Source organism: Tachyglossus aculeatus, chromosome 25 (assembly GCF_015852505.1).
Source record: "Tachyglossus aculeatus isolate mTacAcu1 chromosome 25, mTacAcu1.pri, whole genome shotgun sequence".
In the NCBI taxonomy this organism is placed as follows: domain Eukaryota; kingdom Metazoa; phylum Chordata; class Mammalia; order Monotremata; family Tachyglossidae; genus Tachyglossus; species Tachyglossus aculeatus.
In genome coordinates, this window is record NC_052090.1 from 4,319,711 (window position 1) to 4,342,684 (window position 22,974).

The 22,974-nt window shown below is 47.3% G+C and overlaps 1 protein-coding gene across 2 annotated transcripts in view; it reads left to right on the forward strand.

Annotated features, from left to right (window-relative positions):
- MIB1 (MIB E3 ubiquitin protein ligase 1) overlaps window positions 1-22,567 on the forward strand; it is a 119,446-nt gene extending 96,879 nt beyond the window's left edge. For both annotated transcript variants that reach the window (XM_038766575.1, XM_038766576.1), the window contains 7 exons: window positions 467-628; window positions 2,658-2,839; window positions 5,814-6,006; window positions 8,522-8,600; window positions 12,742-12,855; window positions 17,098-17,198; window positions 20,579-22,567. In XM_038766575.1, coding sequence (XP_038622503.1) covers window positions 467-628; window positions 2,658-2,839; window positions 5,814-6,006; window positions 8,522-8,600; window positions 12,742-12,855; window positions 17,098-17,198; window positions 20,579-20,719 — 972 coding nt within the window. In that variant the 3' untranslated portion in view covers window positions 20,720-22,567. The remainder of the gene's footprint in view (window positions 1-466; window positions 629-2,657; window positions 2,840-5,813; window positions 6,007-8,521; window positions 8,601-12,741; window positions 12,856-17,097; window positions 17,199-20,578) is intronic.
- The last annotated feature ends 407 nt before the right edge of the window (window positions 22,568-22,974 follow it).

Consider the following 22,974-nt stretch of genomic DNA (forward strand, 5'->3'; position numbering starts at 1 on the left):
TCCAAGCAGGCCCCCCTGCCCACCTGATGTCAAATGCAGCCCCACTGTGTCCCCAGCAGATTTCAGCTTGCCCTGCGTCAGGTTTCAGGGCCGAAGTGACCCCAAGTTAGTCTACCCTTTCCCGTACTTATAGCGCAAGGTGGGGATCTGGGTCCCTGATTGCCTTGCTGCTTTCGAGAAGCAGCATGGTCTAGTGGCTAGAGCGGGGGCCTGGGCTTCAGAAAGACCTGGGTTCTGATCCCTGCTTCGCTACGTGTCCGCCGTGTGACCTCTGGCAAGTGACTTCACTTCTCTGGGCCTCAGTTACCTCATCTGTCAAATGGGGATTGAGCCTCAGAGCCCAGTGTGGGACAGGGACCGTGTCTAATCGGATTATCTTGTATCTACCCAGTCTAGGTGCTGGGAGCCCGGACAAGTCCCGTATGGGGTCTTGGCTCAGCTCACGGCGGGTTTCTTCTCTTTTCAGCTCTTAGTCCGAGCAGGTGCCAAACTGGATATTCAGGATAAAGATGGAGATACTCCCTTACACGAGGCCCTGAGGCATCATACTTTGTCACAGCTCCGCCAGCTCCAAGACATGCAAGACGTGGGAAAGGTTGACGCAGCCTGGGAGCCGTCCAAGAACACGGTACGTAAGCGCCGCGGTGTCGAATTGGGGGTTTTCTTCCCGTCCCTCCCCGAGGCTTTTCGGAGCCGCTGAACTCTGGCATCCGGCTGGCATTCCCAGTTGGGACACTCTTGGTCAGTCAATCAATCAATCGTATTTATTGAGCGCTTACTGTGTGCAGAGCACTGTACCAAGCGCTTGGGAAGTACAAGTCGGCAACACATAGATACAGTCCCTACCCAGCAGCGGGCTCACAGTCTAGAAGGGGGAGACAGAGAACAAAACCAAACATACTAACAAAATAAAATAAATAGAATAGATATGTACAAGTAAGATAAATAAATAAACAGAGTAATATATATGTACAAACATATATACAGGTGCTGTGGGGAAGGGAAGGAGGTAAGATGGGGGGATGGAGGGGGGACAAGGGAGAGAGGAAGGAAGGGGCTCAGTCTGGTCAACTTGTTTTAGCCGTTTTGCCTCATTCTCAGTTTTAACAAACTGAGGTTGGATTCACTCAGGGCCTCTCACATTCTCTCGATGATTTCACCGAAGCTTTGATTTCAGCTGGCAGCGATTCTCAAGTGTTTGGGTGCAAGGTGACCGCGCCATACGGCATCCCGGACTCCTTTGGTGGGGGAATCCCTCCCCCACCACCTGGCAGGAAACCCGGATCCAAATCCAGCTTCCGCATTCCCAGGCTGTAGCGGGAAACTGCACCTCCACGCCCCTTCCTCAGAACCCCGATCCCACTGGCAGGCTGATATTCCCAAGCCTGGAGAAGCCACCGGTCTGGAGCTCGGTTCAGTCTGGGTTGCGTCTACGCCTCCTTCCTTGCATGGAGATTAGGATGGTTTACCTCCTGGTGTTCATTAAGCTCACCTAATGCCTCAGACGGGGCTATTTGGGGCTCAGGGGCAGGAAGCCGAGCTCCTGATCAGAGGGTAGTTTCCCCGGGAAATACGTAGCTTTCAGTGTTTGCCAAGGACCTTGGCTACTTAGGCATAGTTTAACATTCGGGGAAATAGGAACGCTCAGGGCTTTCTGTGTAATATTAATTTCCAACTCTTCCGGAGGCCATGTATCGATTCTGATTTTAAAACGGGGAGGGGGCGCGTTCATTCGGACAGCGTTTTCATCAACATTTCGTCGTCCTAATTTGAACTTAACAAGCGCACTGTTGTCTTCAGCCCCCAAAATATTTCCTTCCAGAATGTTGGGTGAAAACATGGAGTTGCAGGAAATAAATCTGGTAGTCATAAATCTGGGAAGTTTGTCAAGTCTTTCAGGAACTCTTGGCAAACTGCACTGATCGTGTTTTTCTTTGTTGTTGTTTTTTTTTCTTTATTCTAAATTTAACCTCTTGCGTAATTATTGGATGAAATCGACTCCTCTAAAATAGCTGCGGAACAGATTGACTTTGTCAGAGGCGGTTGTAATCGTAAGATTAAATGGTTATCCAGGGTTGGACTGTTTCCGCTGAGCGGGCCAGGCGTGTGTCCCCGGGTCCTAGTTTCCCAGGTAGGGCTTCCAGGGATCGGGAGTGTTCCGGGCAATATTAATTCTGGGCTTAGACACGGTAAGCACTGAAGAAATTCCGTTCATGATGATGATTTTTAGACTGTGAGCCCACTGTTGGGTAGGGACCATCTCTATATGTTGCTGACTTGTACTTCCCAAGCGCTTAGTACAGTGCTCTGCGCACGGTAAGCGCTCAATAAATACGATTGAATGAATGAATGATTTTTACCAGATGCTTTCACATCAGTTTCCTTTATTTTTTAACGGTATTTATACTTATCTGCTTCGTGACCTTGGGCAAGTCACTTCACTTCCGTGCCTCAGTTCCCTTATCTGTAAAATGGGGATTACACCCGTGAGGCCCATGTGGGATGTGGATTGTGTCCAACCTGATCAGCTTGTATCTACCCCAGCGCTCAGAACAGTGCCCGGCACAGAGTAAGCACATAACAGATACTGTAAAAAATACACACGCTGACCCCAAAATCTCCCAGGGAAATCACCAAGCTTCTGTCTCTCCTTCCAGTTAATAATGGGGCTTGGGACCCAGGGGGCGGAGAAGAAGAGCGCAGCATCTATTGCCTGCTTCCTCGCAGCCAACGGTGCGGACCTCGGTATTCGGAATAAAAAGGGGCAGTCTCCTCTTGACCTCTGCCCGGATCCCAGCCTCTGCAAGGCTTTGGCAAAATGTCACAAAGAAAAAGTCAGGTCTGTATTATTTGCGCCGTGCGACTCCCGGTTTGAAACGCCTCATTTGCCGACTTACCGGCATGCCGTCAGAGTGGTGAATAAATGAAAGTCTCTTTTGCCCCTGTGAGCTCTGGGCCCCTTCGGTGGGCTGTGATCTGGTCGATTCAGGGCATCGGTCTTCTGAAGCGCGACTGTTCTGCCCTGCTTGGTCCCACTGGGAATGCTCAGTTGGGAAGATTGGGAGAGTCCAGGACTGGGGGACCAGTTGCCACCGTGAACGGCTTTGCTCTGCTTGTTTGTGCTTCCCCTCTGTTCCCCACGATTGAATCGTGGATGACTGTGGGTACCCTGCCTTTAAGGGTGATTGCCCTCCGGCTTTTTGAGCTGTGCTTTTCCACCTTGCCCTTCCCAGCTGATAGACAAGAATGGAGGGTTTCTAATCAAGGCCGAAAAGACCCAAATTGGTAACAGTCTTACCCAGTAGTTCTCTGAAACCTGTCCCTCTTCCCCCCCCTCACTCACAATGAAAAGTTGGCTCCTCTGTTACCCTTCTGGCTATTCAAACTCCAGGAAGTTTTTTGGACTCCCTTCAGAGTCTCAGAGCATCTCTGATGATGATGATGATGATGATAACGGCATTTATTAAGTTGTGCAAAGCCAACTTGTACTTCCCAAGCACTTAGTACAGTGCTCTGTACACAGTAAGCGTTCAATAAATACGAGTGAATGAATGCAAAGCACTGTTCTAAGCGCTGGGGAGGTTACAAGGTGATCGGGTTGTCCCACGGGGGGCTCACAGTCTTAATCCCCCATTTTACAGATGAGGTAACTGATTAGGTAATTTTGATGGTATTTGTTAAGCGCTTACTATGTGCAAAGCACTGTTCTAAGCAGTAGGGGGGATACAAGGTGATCAGGTTGTCCCACGTGGGGCTCCCCATTTTAAAGATGAGGGACCTGAGGCCCAGAGACGTGAAGTGACTCGCCCAAAGTCACACAGCTGACAAGTGGCGGAGCCGGGATTGGAACCCATGACCTCCGACTCCAAAGTCTGGGCTCTTTCCACTGAGCCACGCTGCTTCTCCAAGCAGCTTGAAGCTCTCTAGAAGCTTGCTTGCCGCTCCAGGAATCTCTCCCGTAACGCACCCTTCTCGGTTTCCTCATTCTTCGCCTTCAGGGCCCCAGCTTTGTACAGCTAATGGTGGTGGAACTTTCCTCCGCGTTGCAACCGTTTATGCATCCGGAGTCCCGTCACCTTCCTTTTGTTACCATGCCTGGTAGCGATGCTATCCACGCACTGGCTGGTGGAGTTTCCCTCTGGGAATATTGGCCGAGGCTCCGCTCTTTCGACTTCAGGGCTGAGAGTCAGCGTGGAGGAGTGGATTATGGCGAGAAGGGTTCGTGCAACTCCCCTCGGGAATGTGTCCGTTCTGTTGTATTCTCCCAAGTGCTTCATGCACTGTTCTGCACACAGTAAATGCTCAATAAATACCACTGAGTGACTGACAGGCCAGGAGAGTGCAACAACAGAATTAGCAGGCACGTTCCCTGCCTCTAACTATCTTGGGGGAAGACAAACATTTACGTGAAGAGAGAAACTAATCAATCAATCAATCAACCAGTCGTATTTATGGAGCACTTACTGGCGTTCTCATCCCTGTCAGTCGTATTCCCGCTGGGCTGGGGTACACAGATATTGAAAGACAAACCAACACTCTTATTCTGTTTATTGGACTGGGGGAGGCGGCGGGGAGCTTAGATTTCTTATTCCCCATCTTCCGCAACTGGCTCTGAGGGAAAAAAACATCGGGCTCTCATCAGTTAAGCATTGACATGTAATTTGAGAGAAGCAGTGGAAAGAGCATGGGCTTGGGAGTCCGAGGTCATGGGTTCAAATCCCGGCTCCGCCAATTGTCAGCTGTGTGACTTTGGGCAAGTCACTTCGCTTCTCTGGGCCTCAGTTACCTCATCTGTAAAATGGGGGTGAAGACTGTGAGCCCCCTGTGGGACAACCTGATCACCTTGTAACCCCCCCAGTGCTTAGAACAGTGCTTGGCACATAGTAAGCGTTTAATACATGCCATCATCATCATTATTATTATTAATATGGTTCTTTGGGTCTGGACAACTCCCCATTCCAGTAATAGTTATTTAGCTACGGCATTTCTTAAGAGCTGAGTGTGCGGGATGCATTGTGTTAAGTACTGCAGACTATTTAAGATTTGACGTTGATGATGATGGCATTTGTTAAGCGCTTAGTATGTGCCAAGCACTTTCCTAAGCGCTGGGGGAGATACAAGGCAACCTGGTTGTCCCACGTGGGACTCAGTGTTAATCCCCATTTTACTTAAGAGGTAACCGAGGCACAGAGAAGTTAAGTGACTTGCCCAAAGTCATACAGCTGATAGTGGCCGAGCCAGGATTAGAACCCGCGACCTCTGACTCCCAAGCCCGGGCTCTTTCTACTAAGCCACGATGCTTCTCTTATTTAATCAGACCCGAGCCCTGTCCCACAAGGGGCTCACAATCTAGGTCTAAATCTAAGTTCAGTAGCTTAAAATAAGTCAAACTAGGGGTTTCAACATTAGAAATAAATTGTTCTTGCTTCTTGAGGCAGTCAAAGAGATTTATGAGCACTTACTGTCTGCAGAGCATGGTACTAAGTGCTCGGGAAAGTACAGTGCGACAATTGGGTAGACATCAATCAGTGGCATTTATTGAGCACTTTTAACATGCAGAGCACTGTACTAAGCGCTTGAGAGAGTCCAATGCAACAGAATTAGCAGACACATACCCAAAATGAGCTGTTTCCTGCCCACAAGGTGCTTGTAGTCTAGAGGCAGAACTGTAATAAAGGATAACTCCTATAGATACTCTTAAAAATCCCCAGTTCCCAGTGTAAGCCAATAGCTGCTGTAAATAGATTTTTAATCGATGACTCAAAAACGCCAGTGAAATTTCTAGACTACACGTAATTGTAATTCTCTTTCAGCGGTCAAGTGGGCTCCCGAAGTCCTTCTATGATCAGCAACGACTCCGAAACCTTAGAAGAGTGTATGGTGTGTTCTGACATGAAGCGAGATACTCTTTTTGGGCCGTGTGGACACATTGCTACGTGTTCCCTGTGTTCTCCACGAGTCAAGAAATGCCTTATCTGTAAAGAACAAGTTCAATCCAGAACAAAGGTCAGTTTTACTCCTTTGTGGTTCGTTTGATCTCCCTTTACGTTCTCTGAGGAAAAAATAGTATTAGTAGTAGCAAAAATGCTAGTTGTGCCCAGCACTAATGCAGTGCACTGTGCTGAGCGCTCAGGAAAATACAGCAAGCATACTGTCTATCACTTTGTCTAAATTCATTGTTTGTTCCTTGATGGTGTTCATTCTTTTAAAGGATTATATAGGTTTTACTCACTAATCAGACAGTAGTCTCTGAATTCCAGCATTCTCCACGCTCCAGGATGGCTTTTGTAGCCTGACACTTGGATGACCACAGCTTCCTGGTTGTTATCCTGTTTTTCCCTTTTCCCACTTCAGCTTCCAAGCTCACCTATCTGCCCCTTTATAGGGAGTCAACCTTTCCTCCACGATGCTCATCTTTACCTTTTCTACTCTCCCGCAGTCATCAATCACCTGCCTCCCCTTTTCCTCATTTCTTTTTGCTTTCTCTGTGGATCCCTTTGCTCTTCAGCTGTGCACCTCCTGCCTGAACTCTGTATCCTCCTCACCGTCAGAGAATAAATGTGAAATGCCACCCCTTTTCATTTGGATTGCCAGGTGTCCCCACATGCCTAGGATCAGTCCAACCTGTATGGTTATAATGGGCCCAGAGATTAAAACTTTAAAGTCACCCAAGGCTCTCCAAGAGGCCAGTAAAGGATTTGGGTCGCTGAGATTAGTTATTCACTTTGGCAGGGACAGAGAGAAGGGGAAGCAAAGGAATCAAAAAGAAGCGAGGCCGCTGCCATCGGAGCTTTAAATTGACGTGGCCGTCTTCCCTAAAATTTTGGTCCACCCTGCTTCTTTTACAGCTCAGATGAAGAACCTAAGATGGTAATTTTTTGGTAGCCTGATATAGTGGCACCAAGGTGGAAACAAACTTTAGAGCAACTCAAAGGCCTGAGGAACATTTGGAGTATCCAGACATCTGTATGACTGAGAGATCTGGAACCACCACTCAAGCCACGGGAAGCAGTGTGGCCTAGTGGTTAAAGCAAGGGGTTGGGAGTCCACTACCTTTCTGTTGTGTGACCTTGGGCAAGTAACTTAACTTTTGTGCCTCAGTTACCTCATCTGTAAAACGGGGATTAAATCCTACTCCGTCCTAGTCTGTGAGCCCCAGGGACTGTGAGCATCCTGATTATCTTGTATCTACCCCAGCTGTTAGAACAGTGGTTGACACATAGTAAGTGCTTATGTCCCATAAACAAACAAGTAACCAAAAAAACACATGTGACTCTGTGGACATCGTGCCAATTCTAGCCATGCTTTCCAATCAGAGGTCAGGTAGAACCCCAAGCAATGAGGTTATGGATGTAATCAGACCCTCAGCTTCATCACATCGCCCTTTCACTGGGCAAGACTCATAAGGAATGACAGCAGGAAGCCCAAACGGCTGCTCTTCGATGAGCTGAAATGGAGGAGACCTAGACAGAGAGGGCAGAAGAAACATTAGAGCCAGGGACATAAAGCTTCCACCCCTGTGGCACAGCAGCGGACCGTTTGACCAGAGCAGCAGCAGACGGACCTGGATGGCGTACAGTATTTCGGGGTAGTACAACTGTCAGGACAGAAGGAAGAAGTGAGAATGACTCCAGGCACCGGGTAGCAAATGCAACCACAGGGCAACAAGAGCAGTCTGCAGCCCTTTGTAGACGGGTTTGGGGACACTCCCGCACACGTCGATTAAAAAAAACTCCCCCTGAAGGGCGGTGTGCCGTGTGGGTAGATGTAGAGTGGCCATTCAGATTCAGCGGGAAGATTCAGGGCATCTGGGGAAATGAATCAATCAATGGGTGGTATTTACTGAGTGCGTACTGTGTACAGAGAGGACTATACCAAGCGTTTGGGAGAGCACTGTACAATGGAGTTGGTAGAGCCCTGCCCACAAGAGGGTTTCAATCTAGTGGGAAATACATCTAGGTAAGCATCCTATGTTCATTTGGACCACTTATCTGCTCCGCCTTGTCTCCTGCCTCTCTCTCATTCATTTTCTTATTCCTCACTGTCCCACCTTCTTCTGCCCATCAAACACCTGCACCCCAATTCTTTCCGATTTCCCCATCCCTCCCTCACCTGTTCAGCTTCCACTGCCCTTGGGGGGGTCTTTCCCCTAAAAATAGCTTTAGAGGTCATTTCCATGCTGCTGCAGAAACCACTCTTGCTTCTGTCACTGTTGGAGAGGGGGACGAAGGGGAGGAAGTGGGGAGAGGGCAGGCAACCTGGGCACGTGGTATGGCTTTGGGGTGAGGGAGGAGGCTGGATGCATCCTTCCATCCCAATGAGAGGGTTTTTCAAGTGGTCAAGGCTCGGGAGAGTAACGGGAGAGGGTGACTGCAAATCACTAATTCTGGTACCATCAATGAACAAATCAAATCCCTGGCCTCCTGCCCGAGCAGACCGCCAAGCAGTCTGCGATAAGTGGAGCCGATGAGTATCCGCTTGACATGTGTTAACATTCAATATTCCTTGGCTCTCCTTTCAGATTGAAGAATGTGTGGTGTGCTCCGACAAGAAAGCCGCAGTGCTTTTCCAACCTTGTGGCCATATGTGCGCTTGTGAGAGTAAGTAGGCCCTGATTTGATAGCAGTATGAGTTAGAGCAACCAGACTGAGAGTTGAGAAGTTCATGCCTCTGCAAGTGACAGGGCAAGCCGCTTCGCTTCTCTGTGCCTCCGTTACCTCATCTCTAAAATGGGGATTAAGACTCTGAGCCTCACCTGATTACCTCATATCTACCCGAGCGCTTAGAACAGTGCTCGGCACATAGTAAGCGCTTAACAAATCCCATAATTGCTATATGCCTAGATGGGCTTGGGGTGGGAGACAATGTGGCGGATGAGACTTTTAGGGAACAGTTCCATTCACTCAGGTTGTATTAATCTCCCTTCCTTTCTCGAGGCACTTTCTGCTGCACAAGTCTTTAGAACTGACAGCAATTTGTTCTTGGTTTGCTCGGGCACTGACTTTGGGTCAGCCTGGTGCTGTCGTATCTTAGGTCTGGAAATAAGATAATGCTGACTTTTCACAGAGCAGACCGACTCCAAGCTCGGTTTCCCTCCCAGAAACACAGCATTGCCCCTTGCCCCAGTCCCGGCAGTTTCGTGTTCTGCATTTCGGCCCCTTCCCTCCTCTGAGACTGCGGCCCTCCCCATACGATTGAATGAATGAATGTCCTCTAGAGCATCCATCACTGTTACACCGCAGGATTTTGGCACTAATTTCCTCCTCAGCCCCCTTCCTCCGAACTTCGTGCCGGGCGGGGTATGAGGAGAACCTTTCTTCTTCCCGAGGAGGATACTTAGCTGAGTCAGGAAAAGTTAGGGTCTACGTGGCAAGTCGGGTAAAAGTTGAGAAAGCCACATCTGGTGTATTTATATGATGCCTAGAAAAGAAGCGGGGACTTGAAGAAGAAGTCTGGGAGTCAGAGGACCTGCTCCGTGCTTCACCTCTTTCAATTTCCTTAACTGTAAAAATGGGACCTCTACCTGTTCTCCCCACTGTTTGGATGGCGAGGCCCGTATAATAATAGTAATAATAATGATGGTATTTGTTAAGCACTTACTATGTGCCAAGCACTGTTCTAAGCGCTGGGGTGGTTACAAGGTAATCAGGTTGTCCCATGTGGGGCTCAGTCTTAATCCCCATTTTACAGATGAGGTAACTGAGGCACAGAGAAGTGAATTGGCTTGCCCCAAATCATACAGTTGACGAGTAGCAGAGCTGGGATTAGAACCCATGACCTCTGATTCCCAAGCCGTGCTCTTTCCACTAAGCCAAGCTGCTTCCCCAGTTAATTTATATCTACCCCAGTGCTTACAGCGGTGCTTGATATATAGTAAGCACATAACAAATAATGTAATTGTTATTAATTCTTATGATGTCTATCGCTCATGCTCAGGTCTTAGGTGGGATGTTGTTACCCTCGTAAAGACCCTTTCAGAAATGATATGACTGCAAAAAAAAAAATATGAGCCTCAAATTTTAAATCCTGATATGGATCCTGATATAGATAAACCAACAAACTGAGAGTTGAAGCTCCCTTTCTGAGGTTAATTTGCATCTCCATTGTGCAGAACCATTCATAAATGCACATTTTGCATGACCTAGTCCCTGAAGACATCTGTAGAGTAGCAAGAGTATTCACAGCCTCTGACACCCAGAATTAGCTGGATAAATAGACTCCACTAGCATAGCTTTTTTATGGAACTTAAAAGGCTGGAGTCCGGGAGCCTCGTCAGACATCCCCTCTCTTGAATTTAGAGCAGGTTACACCACACAGTCACAAAATCATGTAAGAAACTAAGTGGGTAAAACTCCTTTGGGCAAACCATAGCTTTCTCATTATTTAATGAATTCAGTTTTAAAGCAGTTACTTTTGCGAGATAGTTCATTTGAACTGCAGAACCTGGGATTAATTAAAATAATTCCAAGGAAGCAACAGTCTGTGAACTGTGTGACTGAAAGTCCCCAAATAGGAAAAGGACAACCTCATCTTTCTCCTCATTTGTGTAGTCCCGCTGAAAAATGTAGTCTGTCAGCCAAGGGAAGGCAGGGAATTCCCAAGATTGGGTCCCTCTGCAGCATTCCTCCAGCTTCCCAGTCTGGGAGAGTCAAAGCCGAGCGCCAGCTCTCACAAACTCCAAATTCCTGGACTCTTGGCGTTCTGGCATTCCTGCACATTTTACCCAAGCAGCCATGACCCCTGCCGTTTCTTAGGTGGTCATTAAGAATAATGGTCTGGGCAATCAATTCATTAATCCACCCATAGATCGCACAGCTGTGGAAACTGTGGTCACCCTAAGTTTGATTTCCACATGGAGTTTGGGATGATAGCCAAACTCTGGGTAGAGAGATTGATTCTGGTCTCTGGGAAGTAGGAAAACAGACACAAACTTAGCGTGAGATGGAAGTGAGATGTGAGATATGTCACACACAGGTTCTGTGGGATTGCGGAAAGATAAATCCAAGCTAACAGGGATGGTGCGATAACTTTTTCCCCACGCAGAGACAAAAGGGACCAAGAAGGTCTAATTTACCTGGCTACTGTTCCTAGGAAGGCCCGTAGAAGGAGGAGGAAGAATTTACATTAGATATCAAATATTTTTTCCTGGATTATCAAAGAAGGAGCCAGCTAGAGGAAAAAATCATGTATTAGGCAGCTGGGAAGAAGATTCAGCAATTGTCTGAAAACGGAGGCATAAAGCTGGATTCCATAGGCTTCAGATATGACAGACCAGAGATGACCACAAGCCAAATGAACCCAGGACTTTTTGAAGGGATGTAAGAATGTGTTGGGAGAGAGAGAAGGTGGATGTAAGAATGTGTTGGGAGAGTGAGAAAGTTGTTTTCTCAGGGTAGAACTTATTGCCTGGCACATAGTAAGCACTTAACAAATATAATAATAATTGAAGGCTTTGTTAATCATCTACTCTGGGAAAGGCAGTGCTAATCAGGATTTCTGTTTATGATAACCATGACCACCATTTGCATATTATTAACACTGAATACCTAACATATCGATGCCAGCTGTACTCTAATTGACGGTACTTTGAGTTTAAAGCCAGAAAGGGACCCAGGCCTACGGAAGAGATGCGATATTTTGGAACCTAAATGGGGAGGGGAGCTGGACCAAACCACCTGATCATGCAGTGGTAGCCCTCCAGAAGTTGGGATCACCTTGCCTATCAAGGGGGACCGAATTGTAAAGCCAAGGTGGTGGTTCCAGTGAAATTGTGGGGTTAGGCTCTGGGTTGTCCATGGTCAAGATGCTTGAAATTCCCCCGTCCTCGGAAGGAAGGATCTCGGGCGTTCAAGTAAGTGGGTATCGCACTTGAAGCTCCTTCTGGGATTTTCGGCTGGGGGAATATTTGGGAGAGCCCCCCAAATACTCCAGCGGCTAATTAGGTAACCTATGGAAAGTTAAGCTAAATGATGCTGGAAAAGCACTCTGAGCTGTTTCAATCCACTGAGACTCCATTAGCACTTGGAGAAGAAATTAAACTGAGTGCCGTTTAACGTACCTAATGTAATTTCTCTTCATTTAAAACTTGTTTTATTTTGTGGCCAATGACCCAGTTTAGGGTGGTACTGTTAGGGGAACCAACTGCTCTTTGCTTCATTATCAACAATGGAATTATGTCCTCCTTTTCCTTCAGTATTTTGCCTTGCTTGATTGAAATAGGGGGTACTGTTTGGCCCAAACATAATGCAAGAATGTTAGAATTCTGTCTTCCAACAGAAGAGTATTTTAGAAAGTTGGTCAGCCGCTCAAGCCAGCTCAGTGATTGCTAACAGGTTAGCAGTTCTGTTAGAGGCATGGGTATCAGCTTGAACTGCCAAAAGGAATCTTTTTGCTCAGGCACAGAGCCATTAATCATAAATCACTCTTCTGCAGGAATGAAATGCTTTTCTAAAATAGAGTAGAAATGTCGGACTGTTGAAAAGAGGATGATATAGTCTGTTGAGGAGTCCTTTGGGGAAACGGAGATGTGAAGATTTGGAAATTTAGAAGTAACACTAAATATTGTCCAAATATAAGAGGTGTGGGATCCCTGCACAATGCCATTGTTAGTGTTAATATTGGTATTGGTAAGAGACGCAATTCCCCCAGTTTGTGACACTGATCAGAATTATTCGGCTCCAACTTGGAACGAAGAGAAGAAATCCGCAGCTCAAAAACCAATGAGATCTTTGCTCGTTCCAGATTGTGCTAACTTGATGAAGAAATGTGTGCAGTGCCGGGCCGTGGTCGAACGGAGGGTGCCTTTCATTATGTGCTGTGGAGGGAAAGGCTCAGAAGACGCCACGGACGATATTTGTGAGTGACTTTTCTCAAGCGTTTTCTTCGTGGCTCACCATTCTCTCCTACCCTTTTCGTGCTTCTCTCTTCTCCCAGATGTGAATAGGAAAGGAACTCGGCCCTCAAGCAGTAAAGCCCCTCTCGGTGTTCACACGGCCGTTCCCCAGTACCAAAAACACTTCTGGATTCCACCTCTCCCTTCAGCTGTCGCCCCATCTCCCTGCTCTCCCTCCTTTCCAAACTCCTCACTGCCTCCATTTTCTCTTCCCCACCCCCAAGTGTAACATCTGCGTTCTTCCCCTTCCCTAAGTTTGCCCTCTCCAAGGTCACCAATAACCTCCTACGTGACCGTACACTATCTTAATACTCCTCAGCTTCTTGACTGCGCCTTTGACACTGTGGGCCACTTCCACCTCTCCCCACCTCTCCGGCAATGCTTTCTCACTCTTTCTCCATCTTTCACTCCTAACTAGGGGTTTCCCTCAAGACTTTGTCCCGGGGTTCTCCTTCTCTTTCCTCGTTACACTCATTCCCTAGGGGATTTTAGACTGTGAGCCCACTGTTGGGTAGGGACTGTCTCTATATGTTGCCAATTTGTACTTCCCAAGCGCTTAGTACAGTGCTCTGCACATGGTAAGTGCTCAATAAATACGATTGATGATGATGATGATGATGAGATCTCCTCCCATGGGTTCCACTACGTACCACTCTTGTGCAGATGAATTCCAAATCAACTTTGCTAACCCCTTTCCTATCGTTGCATTTACAGTCTTGCATTTTCTTCTGCCTACAGGGCATCTCTCGTCCCTCTGGTACCTCAAGTTAAATATTTCCAGAACCGAACTCCTTATCTACCTCCTCCACCCAAAATTGTCTCTCCAACTGTCCAAAACCAGCTGACACCACTAGCACCCTCCCCACCTCCAAGCCTGCCACTTCAGTATAATTCTGAACACCTCCTTGTGGTACAGCCCCCTGTTTTCAGTGTTCAAAAAGCGTGTCTGGGATCCAGTCTTTTGTCTCCTCCAAAGGGCCACTACCTTGATTCAAGGACTTGTCATGTCCTGGCTGGACTCCTCCCCTTCCTCCTCCTCCTCACTGGTCTCCCTGCTACCAGCCCCTCCCCTCTTCACCCCCTTCTCCTGGTCGCTAAAATCTGCCCTTTCCTCTCCATCCAAACTGCGACCACATTAATTCAATCACTTTTCCCATCCTGGCTTGATGACTGTGTCAGCCTCCTGTATCTCCCCACTCCATCCATACTTTGCTCTGAGGCCCAGATCATTTTTCTACAGAACCGTTCAGGCCATGTTTCCCCCGCTGCCCAAGAACCTCCAGTGGTTGCCCATCCACCTCCGCATCCAACAGAAACTCCTCATCATTGGCTTTAAAGCATTCAATCACCTTTCCCCCTCCTTCCTCACGTCACTACTCTCCTACTATAACCCAGCCCACACAATTAGCTCCTCTGGTGCTAACCTTTTCACTATATCTCGATCTTGTCCATCCCACATCCTGCTTCTGGCCTGGAACGTCCTCCCACTTCATATCTGCAGACAATTATTCCCCCCCACTTCAAAGCCTTATTGAAGGCACATCTCCTTCAAGAGGCCTTCCCTGATTAAGCCCTCCTTTCCCCTTCTCCCAGTCCCTCTGCATCACCCTGACTGGCTCCCTTTATTCGTCCCTCCTTCCAGCCCCACAGCACTTAGATGTCTGTAATAAATTGGTTTAGATTAATGTCTGCCTCCTCCTCTAGACTGTAAACTTACTGTGGGCCGGGAATGTGTCTGTTAAACTGTTATATTGTACTCTCTCAAGCATTTAATTCAGTGATCTGCACACAGTAAGTGCTCAGTACAATTGACTGACTGGAAACATTGTCTAGCCTTGGCTTCACCAACTCTGTCCTCTCCTGGTTCTTCTATCTCTCTGCTCCTTCTCAGTGTCCACCACTGCCTCTCCCCCTCTCCCTGTAGAAGTCCCTCAAGTCTCATTTCTGAGTCCTCTCTTCTCCCTCTCCACCTACCCCGTTGGAGAACTCACTTGCTCCCACAGCTTCAACTGCCATCTCTTCCCAAATGATTCCCAAATCGACCTCTCGCACCCTGATCTCTGCCTTTATCTGGAGTCTCGCTTCTCCTCCTACCTTCAGGACATCGCTACTTGGATGTCCCACCGACACCTAAAAATTAACATGTCCAAAGCAGAACGCCTCCCACCCAAACCCAGTCCTTTCCCTGATTTTCCTGTAACTGTTTGCTACACCACCATCAATCAATCAAGGGGAGAGAGGCTGATGCAGTAGTCAAGGCAGGATTGGTAGCAGACTGGATGGAGAAGAAAGGGCAAATTCTCGAGATGATGCGAAGGTAGAACCAACAGGAATTGGTGACACATTGAGTATGTGGGTTGAATGTGAGAGAGATGAACTGCGGGTAATGCCAGGATTCCGAAGTTGTGAGACAGGGAGGAAGGTGGTGTTGTCTTCAGTGATGGGAAGGACATGAGGATGGACAGAGTTTGGGTGGGAAGATGAGGAATTCCGTTTTGGGCATGTTAGGTTTGAGGTCTCGGCATGGCATCCCAGTAGAGCTGTCCTGAAGAAAGGAGGAGATGTGAGATTGCAGAGAAGGAGAGAGATCAGGGCTGGAGAGGTGGATTTGAATCATCCCGTAGACATCATAGTTGAAGGTGTGGAAATAAATGAGTTCTCAAGGGGAAGGGGTCTAGCTAATAATAATAATAATAATAATTGTATTTGTTAAGCGCTTACTGTGTTCCAGGCACTGTACTAAGCGCTGGGGTGGATACAAAAAAATTAGGTTGGACATAGTCGCTGTCCTGTATGGGGCTCACAGTCTCAATCCCTATTTTTGCAGATGAGGGAACTGAGGGCCAGAGAAGTGAAACGACCTGCCCAAGGTCACAGAGCAGAACAAGTGGCAGAGCCAGGATTAGAACCCATGACCGTCTGACTTCCCAGGCCTGTGATCTATCCACTACGCAGGTGGAGAATAGAAGGGGACCCAGAACTGACCCTTGAGGGACTCCCACAGTTAGAGGGTAGGAGGCAGAGGGGGAGCCAGTGAAGGAGCAGACAGATAAGAGGAGAACCAGGCAAGGACAGTGTCGATGGAGCCAAGGTTAGATAATGTTCCTAGAAGGGATGGTCCACGGTGTCGGCAACAGATAGGTCGAGGGGCATCAGGATGGGGTTAGAGGCCTTTGGATCCGGCAAGACGGAGGACATTGGCGACCTTAGAGAGGGCCGTTTCGGCGGAATGGTTGGCGCAAAAGCCAGTTTGCGAAGCGTCAAGGAGATGGTTGGAGAAGAGGACACAGCTCTTTCAAGGAGTTTGGAGAGGAATGATAAGAGGGAGATGGGGTGGTAACTGGAGGGAGGGTGGAGGATGATGAGAAGTGGCGCGGCGTAGGGAAACGACCACAGAACTGGGAGTCAGACCTGGGTCCTAACCCTGGCTCTGCTACTTACCTGCCGTAAGACCTTGGACAAGTCACTTCACTTCTCGGTCCCTCAGGTTTTTTTTTCCTAATTGGTTGTTAGGCGCTTTCTATATGCCAGGCACTGAACTAAGCCCTTGGGCAGAGACAAGCTAATCAGGTTGGACGCAGTTCATGTCCCGCAGAGGGCTCCGAGGCTCGAATCCCCATTTTACAGTTGAGATGACTGAGGCACCGGGAGATTAAGGGACTTGCCCAAGGTCACACAGCAGACAAGTGGTAGAGCCAGAATTAGAATCCAGGTCCTTCCGGCTCCTGGGCCCGTGCTCTACCCACTAAGCCGTACTGCTTTTCTTTCATCTGCAAAATGGGGATCCAGTGCTCATTCATTCATTTATTCATTCAGTCGTATTTATTGAGTGCTTACTGTGTGCAGAGCACTGTACTAAGCGCTAGGGAAGTACAAGTTGGCAACATATAGAGACGGTCCCTACCCAACAGCGGGTTCACATGTGGTAGCTGATTATCTTGTATCTATCCCAGTGCTTAGTGCTATGCTTAGCACATAGTAAGCGCTTAACAAATACCACAATTCTCATTATTAGAAGGGTTTTTTTTAGCATAGGGAAACCTAAGCCTGCTTGAAATGGGTGCCACTCACACATTTATCCCTCTGAGGCACCTTCGCTGAAGTTCTACCTAAATTTTGTGAAAAATTATATTAAGAATCCCTTTCCATTTCTCCAAACCCTTGGGCTGAGTGGAATTTTTAAATCCCTTTTATCTTCCTTGTAGCAAGTGGAAACATTCCAGTTTTACAGAAAGATAAGGACAACACTAACGTCAACGCCGATGTCCAGAAACTGCAGCAACAGTTACAAGACATCAAAGAGCAGGTAAAACAGTTCATTTTCTCAGTGATTAAATAGAGTTCTTAATTTCTCAACCACACAGTCGTGTGCGTTCTCTGCAGTATGTGTGATTTGCCTTTTCACTGTGACATCCAGAGTATTTGTGGAAAATCACCGTAGAGTCTGATCAGTTTACTAGGTGGACCTCTCTGGTATTTGAAGAGTACCAGTGCCCTTCCTTCTACTTATTTATGTGAAAGCTCTCTACCGTGGGTCACCAGTTAGCCATCTGAAAATTGGCCCTGGCCGAGAGACCACCATGCAGCAGACGTGTGGCGATGCTGAGATTAGAACTCGCATCCCCTGACTTCTGTGCCCCTTCTCATTCCACTAGGCCATGCTGCTTCACATTTAGAGATGAGGGCCATACACTGCAACGATCCCCTTCCGCTAGTGCCTCGTTACACTGGGGTTTTCAGGGGACAAAGTACTTTCTTCAGGTCTCTGGGGAACCATTGTGTACCCTGCCATGATGAGCTGAATGCTGCCCTAGGACCGTAAAGTCCCGCTACTATTATTATTAAGCAGTGAAGTAAGCAATATTCAGTGTGGAAAAAAACAGTAGTGCCCATAAACTCCATCCCTGCCCTTGAGGAGCCAACAGTCTGGTGCAGTAGACAGGCACTGAAATAATTTAGAGAGATGAGGACAAAGGAAAAGTAGGTGCGTATATAAGAGATGGGACTTAAATAGTAGGGGATGGGAGTTAATATGTAGAGAAGTTGCGTGAGTGATTATGATTACATGTCCGCAGGAGGACTGAAGTTGAAGTTAAAGATATAATCTGGGGGAAGAGAAATTGGAGGAAAAGTAGGGCTTTGAACATGGGGAAGAGTCATGGTCTGTCAGTGTGAAGGGTGCTGGAATTTCAGGCTGGGGGAAGATCGTGGGCAAGGGCTTGGAAATGGGAGAGATGAGAACAAGGCACAGTGAGTAGATGTAGTAATTATGGTATTCGTTAAGCGCTTACTTTGTGCCGAGCACTGTTCTAAGTGCTGGGGTAGATTCAAGGTAATCAGGTTGTACCATGTGAGGCTCACAGTCTTAATCCCCATTTTACAGGTGAGGGAACTGAAGCACAGAGAAGTGAAGTGGCTTGCCCTGTGCCCTTCAAAGACATGAACTTCTCAACTCTCAGTTTGGTTGCTCTAACTCCTGTTGCTGTTGGTAGTGAAGCCATGAAGATTAGTAGTGAAACGGTGTGGCTTAGTGGAAAGAGCCCAGGTTTGGGAGTCAGAGGACGTGGGTTCTAATCCCGGCTCCGCCACTTGTCTGCTGTGTGACCTTTGGGCAAGCCACTTAACTTCTCTGGGCCTCAGTTACCTCATCTGTAAAATGATGATTAAGACTGTGAGCCCCATGTGGGTCAAGCTGATTACCTTGTATCTACCCCAGGGCTTAGAATAGTGCTTGCCACATAGTTAACGCTTAACAAATACCATCATTATTATTATTATTGGCTTGAGAGGGATGATGAAAAGTGAGAGTTGGTGATAAGGGGCAAAAGTGCTGATGGAGTGCGTGAAAGCCAAAGCTCAGAACTTTGAGCTTGCTGTAGAGAATTGGACAACCACTGGAGGTTTGGAGGCGAGGGAAGATGTTTACGGAATGATGTTTTAGACGGATGATCCGGGCAACAGACTGATTTCCAGACTGGAAAGGGGAGAAACTGGAGGCAGGGGAGATCAGTGAGGGGGCTGATGCAGGACATAAGTACCTGGGCCCGTGTGGTGGGCAGTTTGGGTGGAGAGGAAGGGGTGGATCCTGAAAATATTGCGGAGGAACAAAGGAGACAAGGGAGGGGGTTGCTGTCAGCTGTGAGACATAAAGTGGAGGGGAGGATTTGCGGGGTTTTAGGCATATAGCTCTCCCTAGACATTTCGAGCTTAGGTGTTCGTGGTACAGCCACGTGGCAGTGACCCAGAGGGAATAGAAAACAGGAGAAATTACAGAGGAGTTGAGGGATGGGAACCGGCAAGGAAGACTTGAGTTTAACTTGGGAGTCATCCGCATAGAGGGAGGTGTTTCAAGTCTGGGATGCGGATGCCCTCCCCAAGTAAATTGAGAAAAGAGGACCCAAAACAGAGCTTTGAGAGATGTCCTCAAATAGGCGGTGAGGGGTAGAGGAAGATCTGGGGAAAGAGACCAAGGGGTGGCCGGGGTGATGAAAGGAGATCCAGGAGAGAAGTGTGTCAGTAAAACAAAGGTGGAACAGTGTTTCCATGAGAAGGGAGCGGTCCACGGTGTGACAGGCGGCCACGGGGCCAAGGAGGGTTAGGACAGAGCAGAGTCCACTAGACTTGGCCTGGAGAATGAGATCTCAGTGAAATGTAAGTGAGAGAAATCTGATTGTAGAGGGTCAAGAGGGGAGTCGGAGGAGAGGAGATGGAGGCACTGTTTGGACAAAAATGGGAGCAGGGAAGTTAGGGCTCAATAAATATCGGAAATGAGAGTAAATACATGCATTTCACCTAGATGTTGAATCACCTTTTAAAGTTAAGGGGCATTTTTTGATTGGTTTTCTTTTTACAGAATAGAGAGGGCCCTTTCTCTCCTTATAAGTGTTTCCCCACACCCTTTATCCCACCTCCAGGGGAGTACTCTTCTGACCTTCTAGCGCTCCTGATCAGGATCTTGAGATGAGGATGCTTATTTAAGCATTTTGTGGCCACGTACTGCAGTCTGGTGTGATTTCTGCGGTGTTCCCAATACAATGTTTTTTTTAAAACTTGCTGTGCTGATGATGTATTTTAATTTCCCAATAGTGAGGAAGAGAATGTGAAAGTAGTTGGTTTTTTTCCCCCTTAATTATAGGCAAGATGAATCATTTTGGACACAAAACATTGTCCTTGGTGAATGAAGGGCACAAGCAGAAGCCTACAGGATAATAGTACTGGTTATATGGGGTTATAATTTCTGCTTTTGTCCATATCACTTCTCCTCGCAGCCCAATTTATTTTATGCTTTCAGAGACGTAGGATTATGCCAATTTGCAGGACTGATATTGAAAGTTACTTTTGTGCGATAGTAGAAATAGAGCTGGAACCCAGAGTTTCTTTAGCAAAGAAACTCCTAGTTTTAGTTTTCAGTCCAATAAAGCATTGCCGTCTATTCTCCACTCGCCGTGTCTCTGACCATTAACTCTTCTTTATTTCTTTTTGTACTTCCGTGTGAAAAGCACTTGAAAAGGCCCTCTAGGTTCACTTTAAGGGAGATAGGCAAATAAATACAAATACAAGAAATCCGGCAATCATTTTCAGGGAAAGCTGTAAGATGGATCTGTCCAGCAAAAATACACTGGGTGAATCCAAGCTTGAAAATCACCCGTGAGATGCCATAATCTGTCCTGCTGAATTCCGTTGCAGACGATGTGCCCCGTGTGTCTGGATCGCCTGAAGAATATGATCTTCCTCTGCGGCCACGGGACGTGCCAGCTCTGTGGAGACCGGATGAGCGAGTGCCCCATCTGCCGCAAAGCCATCGAACGCAGGATCCTCTTGTATTAAACCCAAACTCCACGGGGGCTGGTAATAGCGAAGCCGTGTCCGCGGATTTGGTCGTCTAGAACTTAACGAGCCTCCGAGGCCAGGGGCGGTTCTAAAGAATTTATTTCTAATGCAGCAGGTTGTAATTTCTCCAAGACCGAGAACGCACCCCAAACCCGACAAGCTATGAAGCAGTATTCGGACAGTCTAGTTTTGAACATCGCTTGTCCAGGCCAGCCAACCCTTGTTTAATTTAAAGCAGTTTTTCCATCGCCACCATCTGACAAAACCTCTTTGTAAGGGGACACTCTTCTCTATTTTTTTTCTTAATTTTTTTTTATGGTACCATTATGTTTACTGTCACATAAAATCTCAAACAGCAAATGACGTTCTTTATCATGCTGTCAGCGATTGTCTTGTACAGGTCTCCGGACCTTGATTTCATTTTTCTCATTAGTGCCCAGTGAGCGGAACATAAAATCGTGCCCGTTAACAGTTTTTCTTTGAAACGTAGAATGAAAGAAAGGGGGGAAAAAAGTCAATCCTTTAACTCTCCTGAGTTGAGATCCACATGACAGATGTTGTGAAAGGGATATTACTGATTTTAAGAGGATGGGAGTTCAAGTTTGATTTTATTGTCCATGTAATTAAATTGCCTCTAGTAGGTTTTTCAAGGGTAATTTGAAAATGGAGACTCAACAATGACCAATCAGCATCTCACAGCAGAGACTGTTTTTCAGCTGTTTAGGAAAGAAAACATTAAGGAACTTGTGCCCGGGCATCAACTGCCACATGTAATACTAACGGTTGGAGTCTTACTGAAAAATTGAATAGATGATCCCAGTGGGAAAGCCAAGGGAAAATCCGAAAGCTTACAAAGTTCTTTAGATCCTAGTTGAATCACAGTTGTTTTCGTGTTTTTATTTCTACGTGTAAGGCTGGCTTAAAGGTGACTTCCGTTAAACCAGTCGAAACCCTTTATGTTAAATCCGTCCTGCAGAAAATTCTCAGTAAACAGGAAGGGAGGTGTAAGGCCACTGGATTGCTCATACTGGACTAAGCCTTCAAATGACAGCCAGCATTAATCTAGGCCATTTGAAAAGCCGTTTACCGAACTGGCCTTCCAGGATTTTATAACGGTGCAAGAGCGCGTCGAGAGAGAAGGCAGTTTTCTCTCCTCCCCTTCCTTTCTCTCCTTCCCCTGTCAGGGAAGGCCCATACAAGCTGGATTCGGTGCCACTTTAAATGGATTTACAGCGGGTGAACGAACAGCCTCGTACTTGCAAAGCGGTTGTCTGAGCCATCTCTGGGCAGCCTCCTCCAGGAAAATTTGTCCTTCTCCTCTGAATATTTTTATTTTTCTTCCAGCCCGGGCCCTAGAAAAGTTTCAGAAATAGATATGCTTGGGGTCAACACGAGAGGCGAGTGGATTCTTGGTTTAATTACGGAAGAGTGGATCCTCAGTTTAGTTTCTGCTTGAACTGAAAGGATGTGCCTGCAGAAATCAGCACTGTCTTTTGCGTTGGGAATATCTTTAATTGCACCTGCAAAATCAAAACAGTGGCTGTTATCCCTGACAGGAGTCTGCAGCCATGCAAGAGACTACCTGGGTCCTACTCTGGGTTCTGCATTGGCCTTTTTATTCTCTCCCCCTGCCCCCAAGGGTGAATTTCACCACCAGTGGTGGCATTTTAGAGCACAAAGTACAGCTGTATATAAATTCTGCATAACTTTTTTTTATCTTTTTAAGATACTTGTGCAGCGCTTGCATTATTTTAAGCCGTGGGTAGATGCAGAATAGGTTGGGCATTGTCCACCGTGGGGCTCACAGTCTTAAACCCCATTTTACAGGTGAGGTAGCTGAGGCATAGAGGAAATGAAGTGACTGTGCCCAGGGTCACACAGCAGACAAGTGGCGGAACTGGAATTAGAACCCAGGTCCTCTGATTCCTGAGAATCAGGAATCTGTGATCTTTCCAATAGGCCACACTGCTCCCGTGTTCCCATCAGGAGTCACTGCGGCACGGACTTCAGGGAAAGAGAGCAGCAGATTCAGGAATCCTGGACTGGGACCTCAGGGGCTTGGAACTGTCCGGCTTTAATTAATGCACTGCTGCCGCAGAGTCCTTAGCTGCTTCAGCCTGGTCCAGCTCCGGCCTGGTCGCGGTTCCTTCTCCTCCTGCCTCCATCCCTTCCAGAGACCTCCCAACTCCTGACCAGTGAGGTCTCTGTAGATGCAGCCCTGTCCAGGGGTTACTATATCCCAAAATATCCCA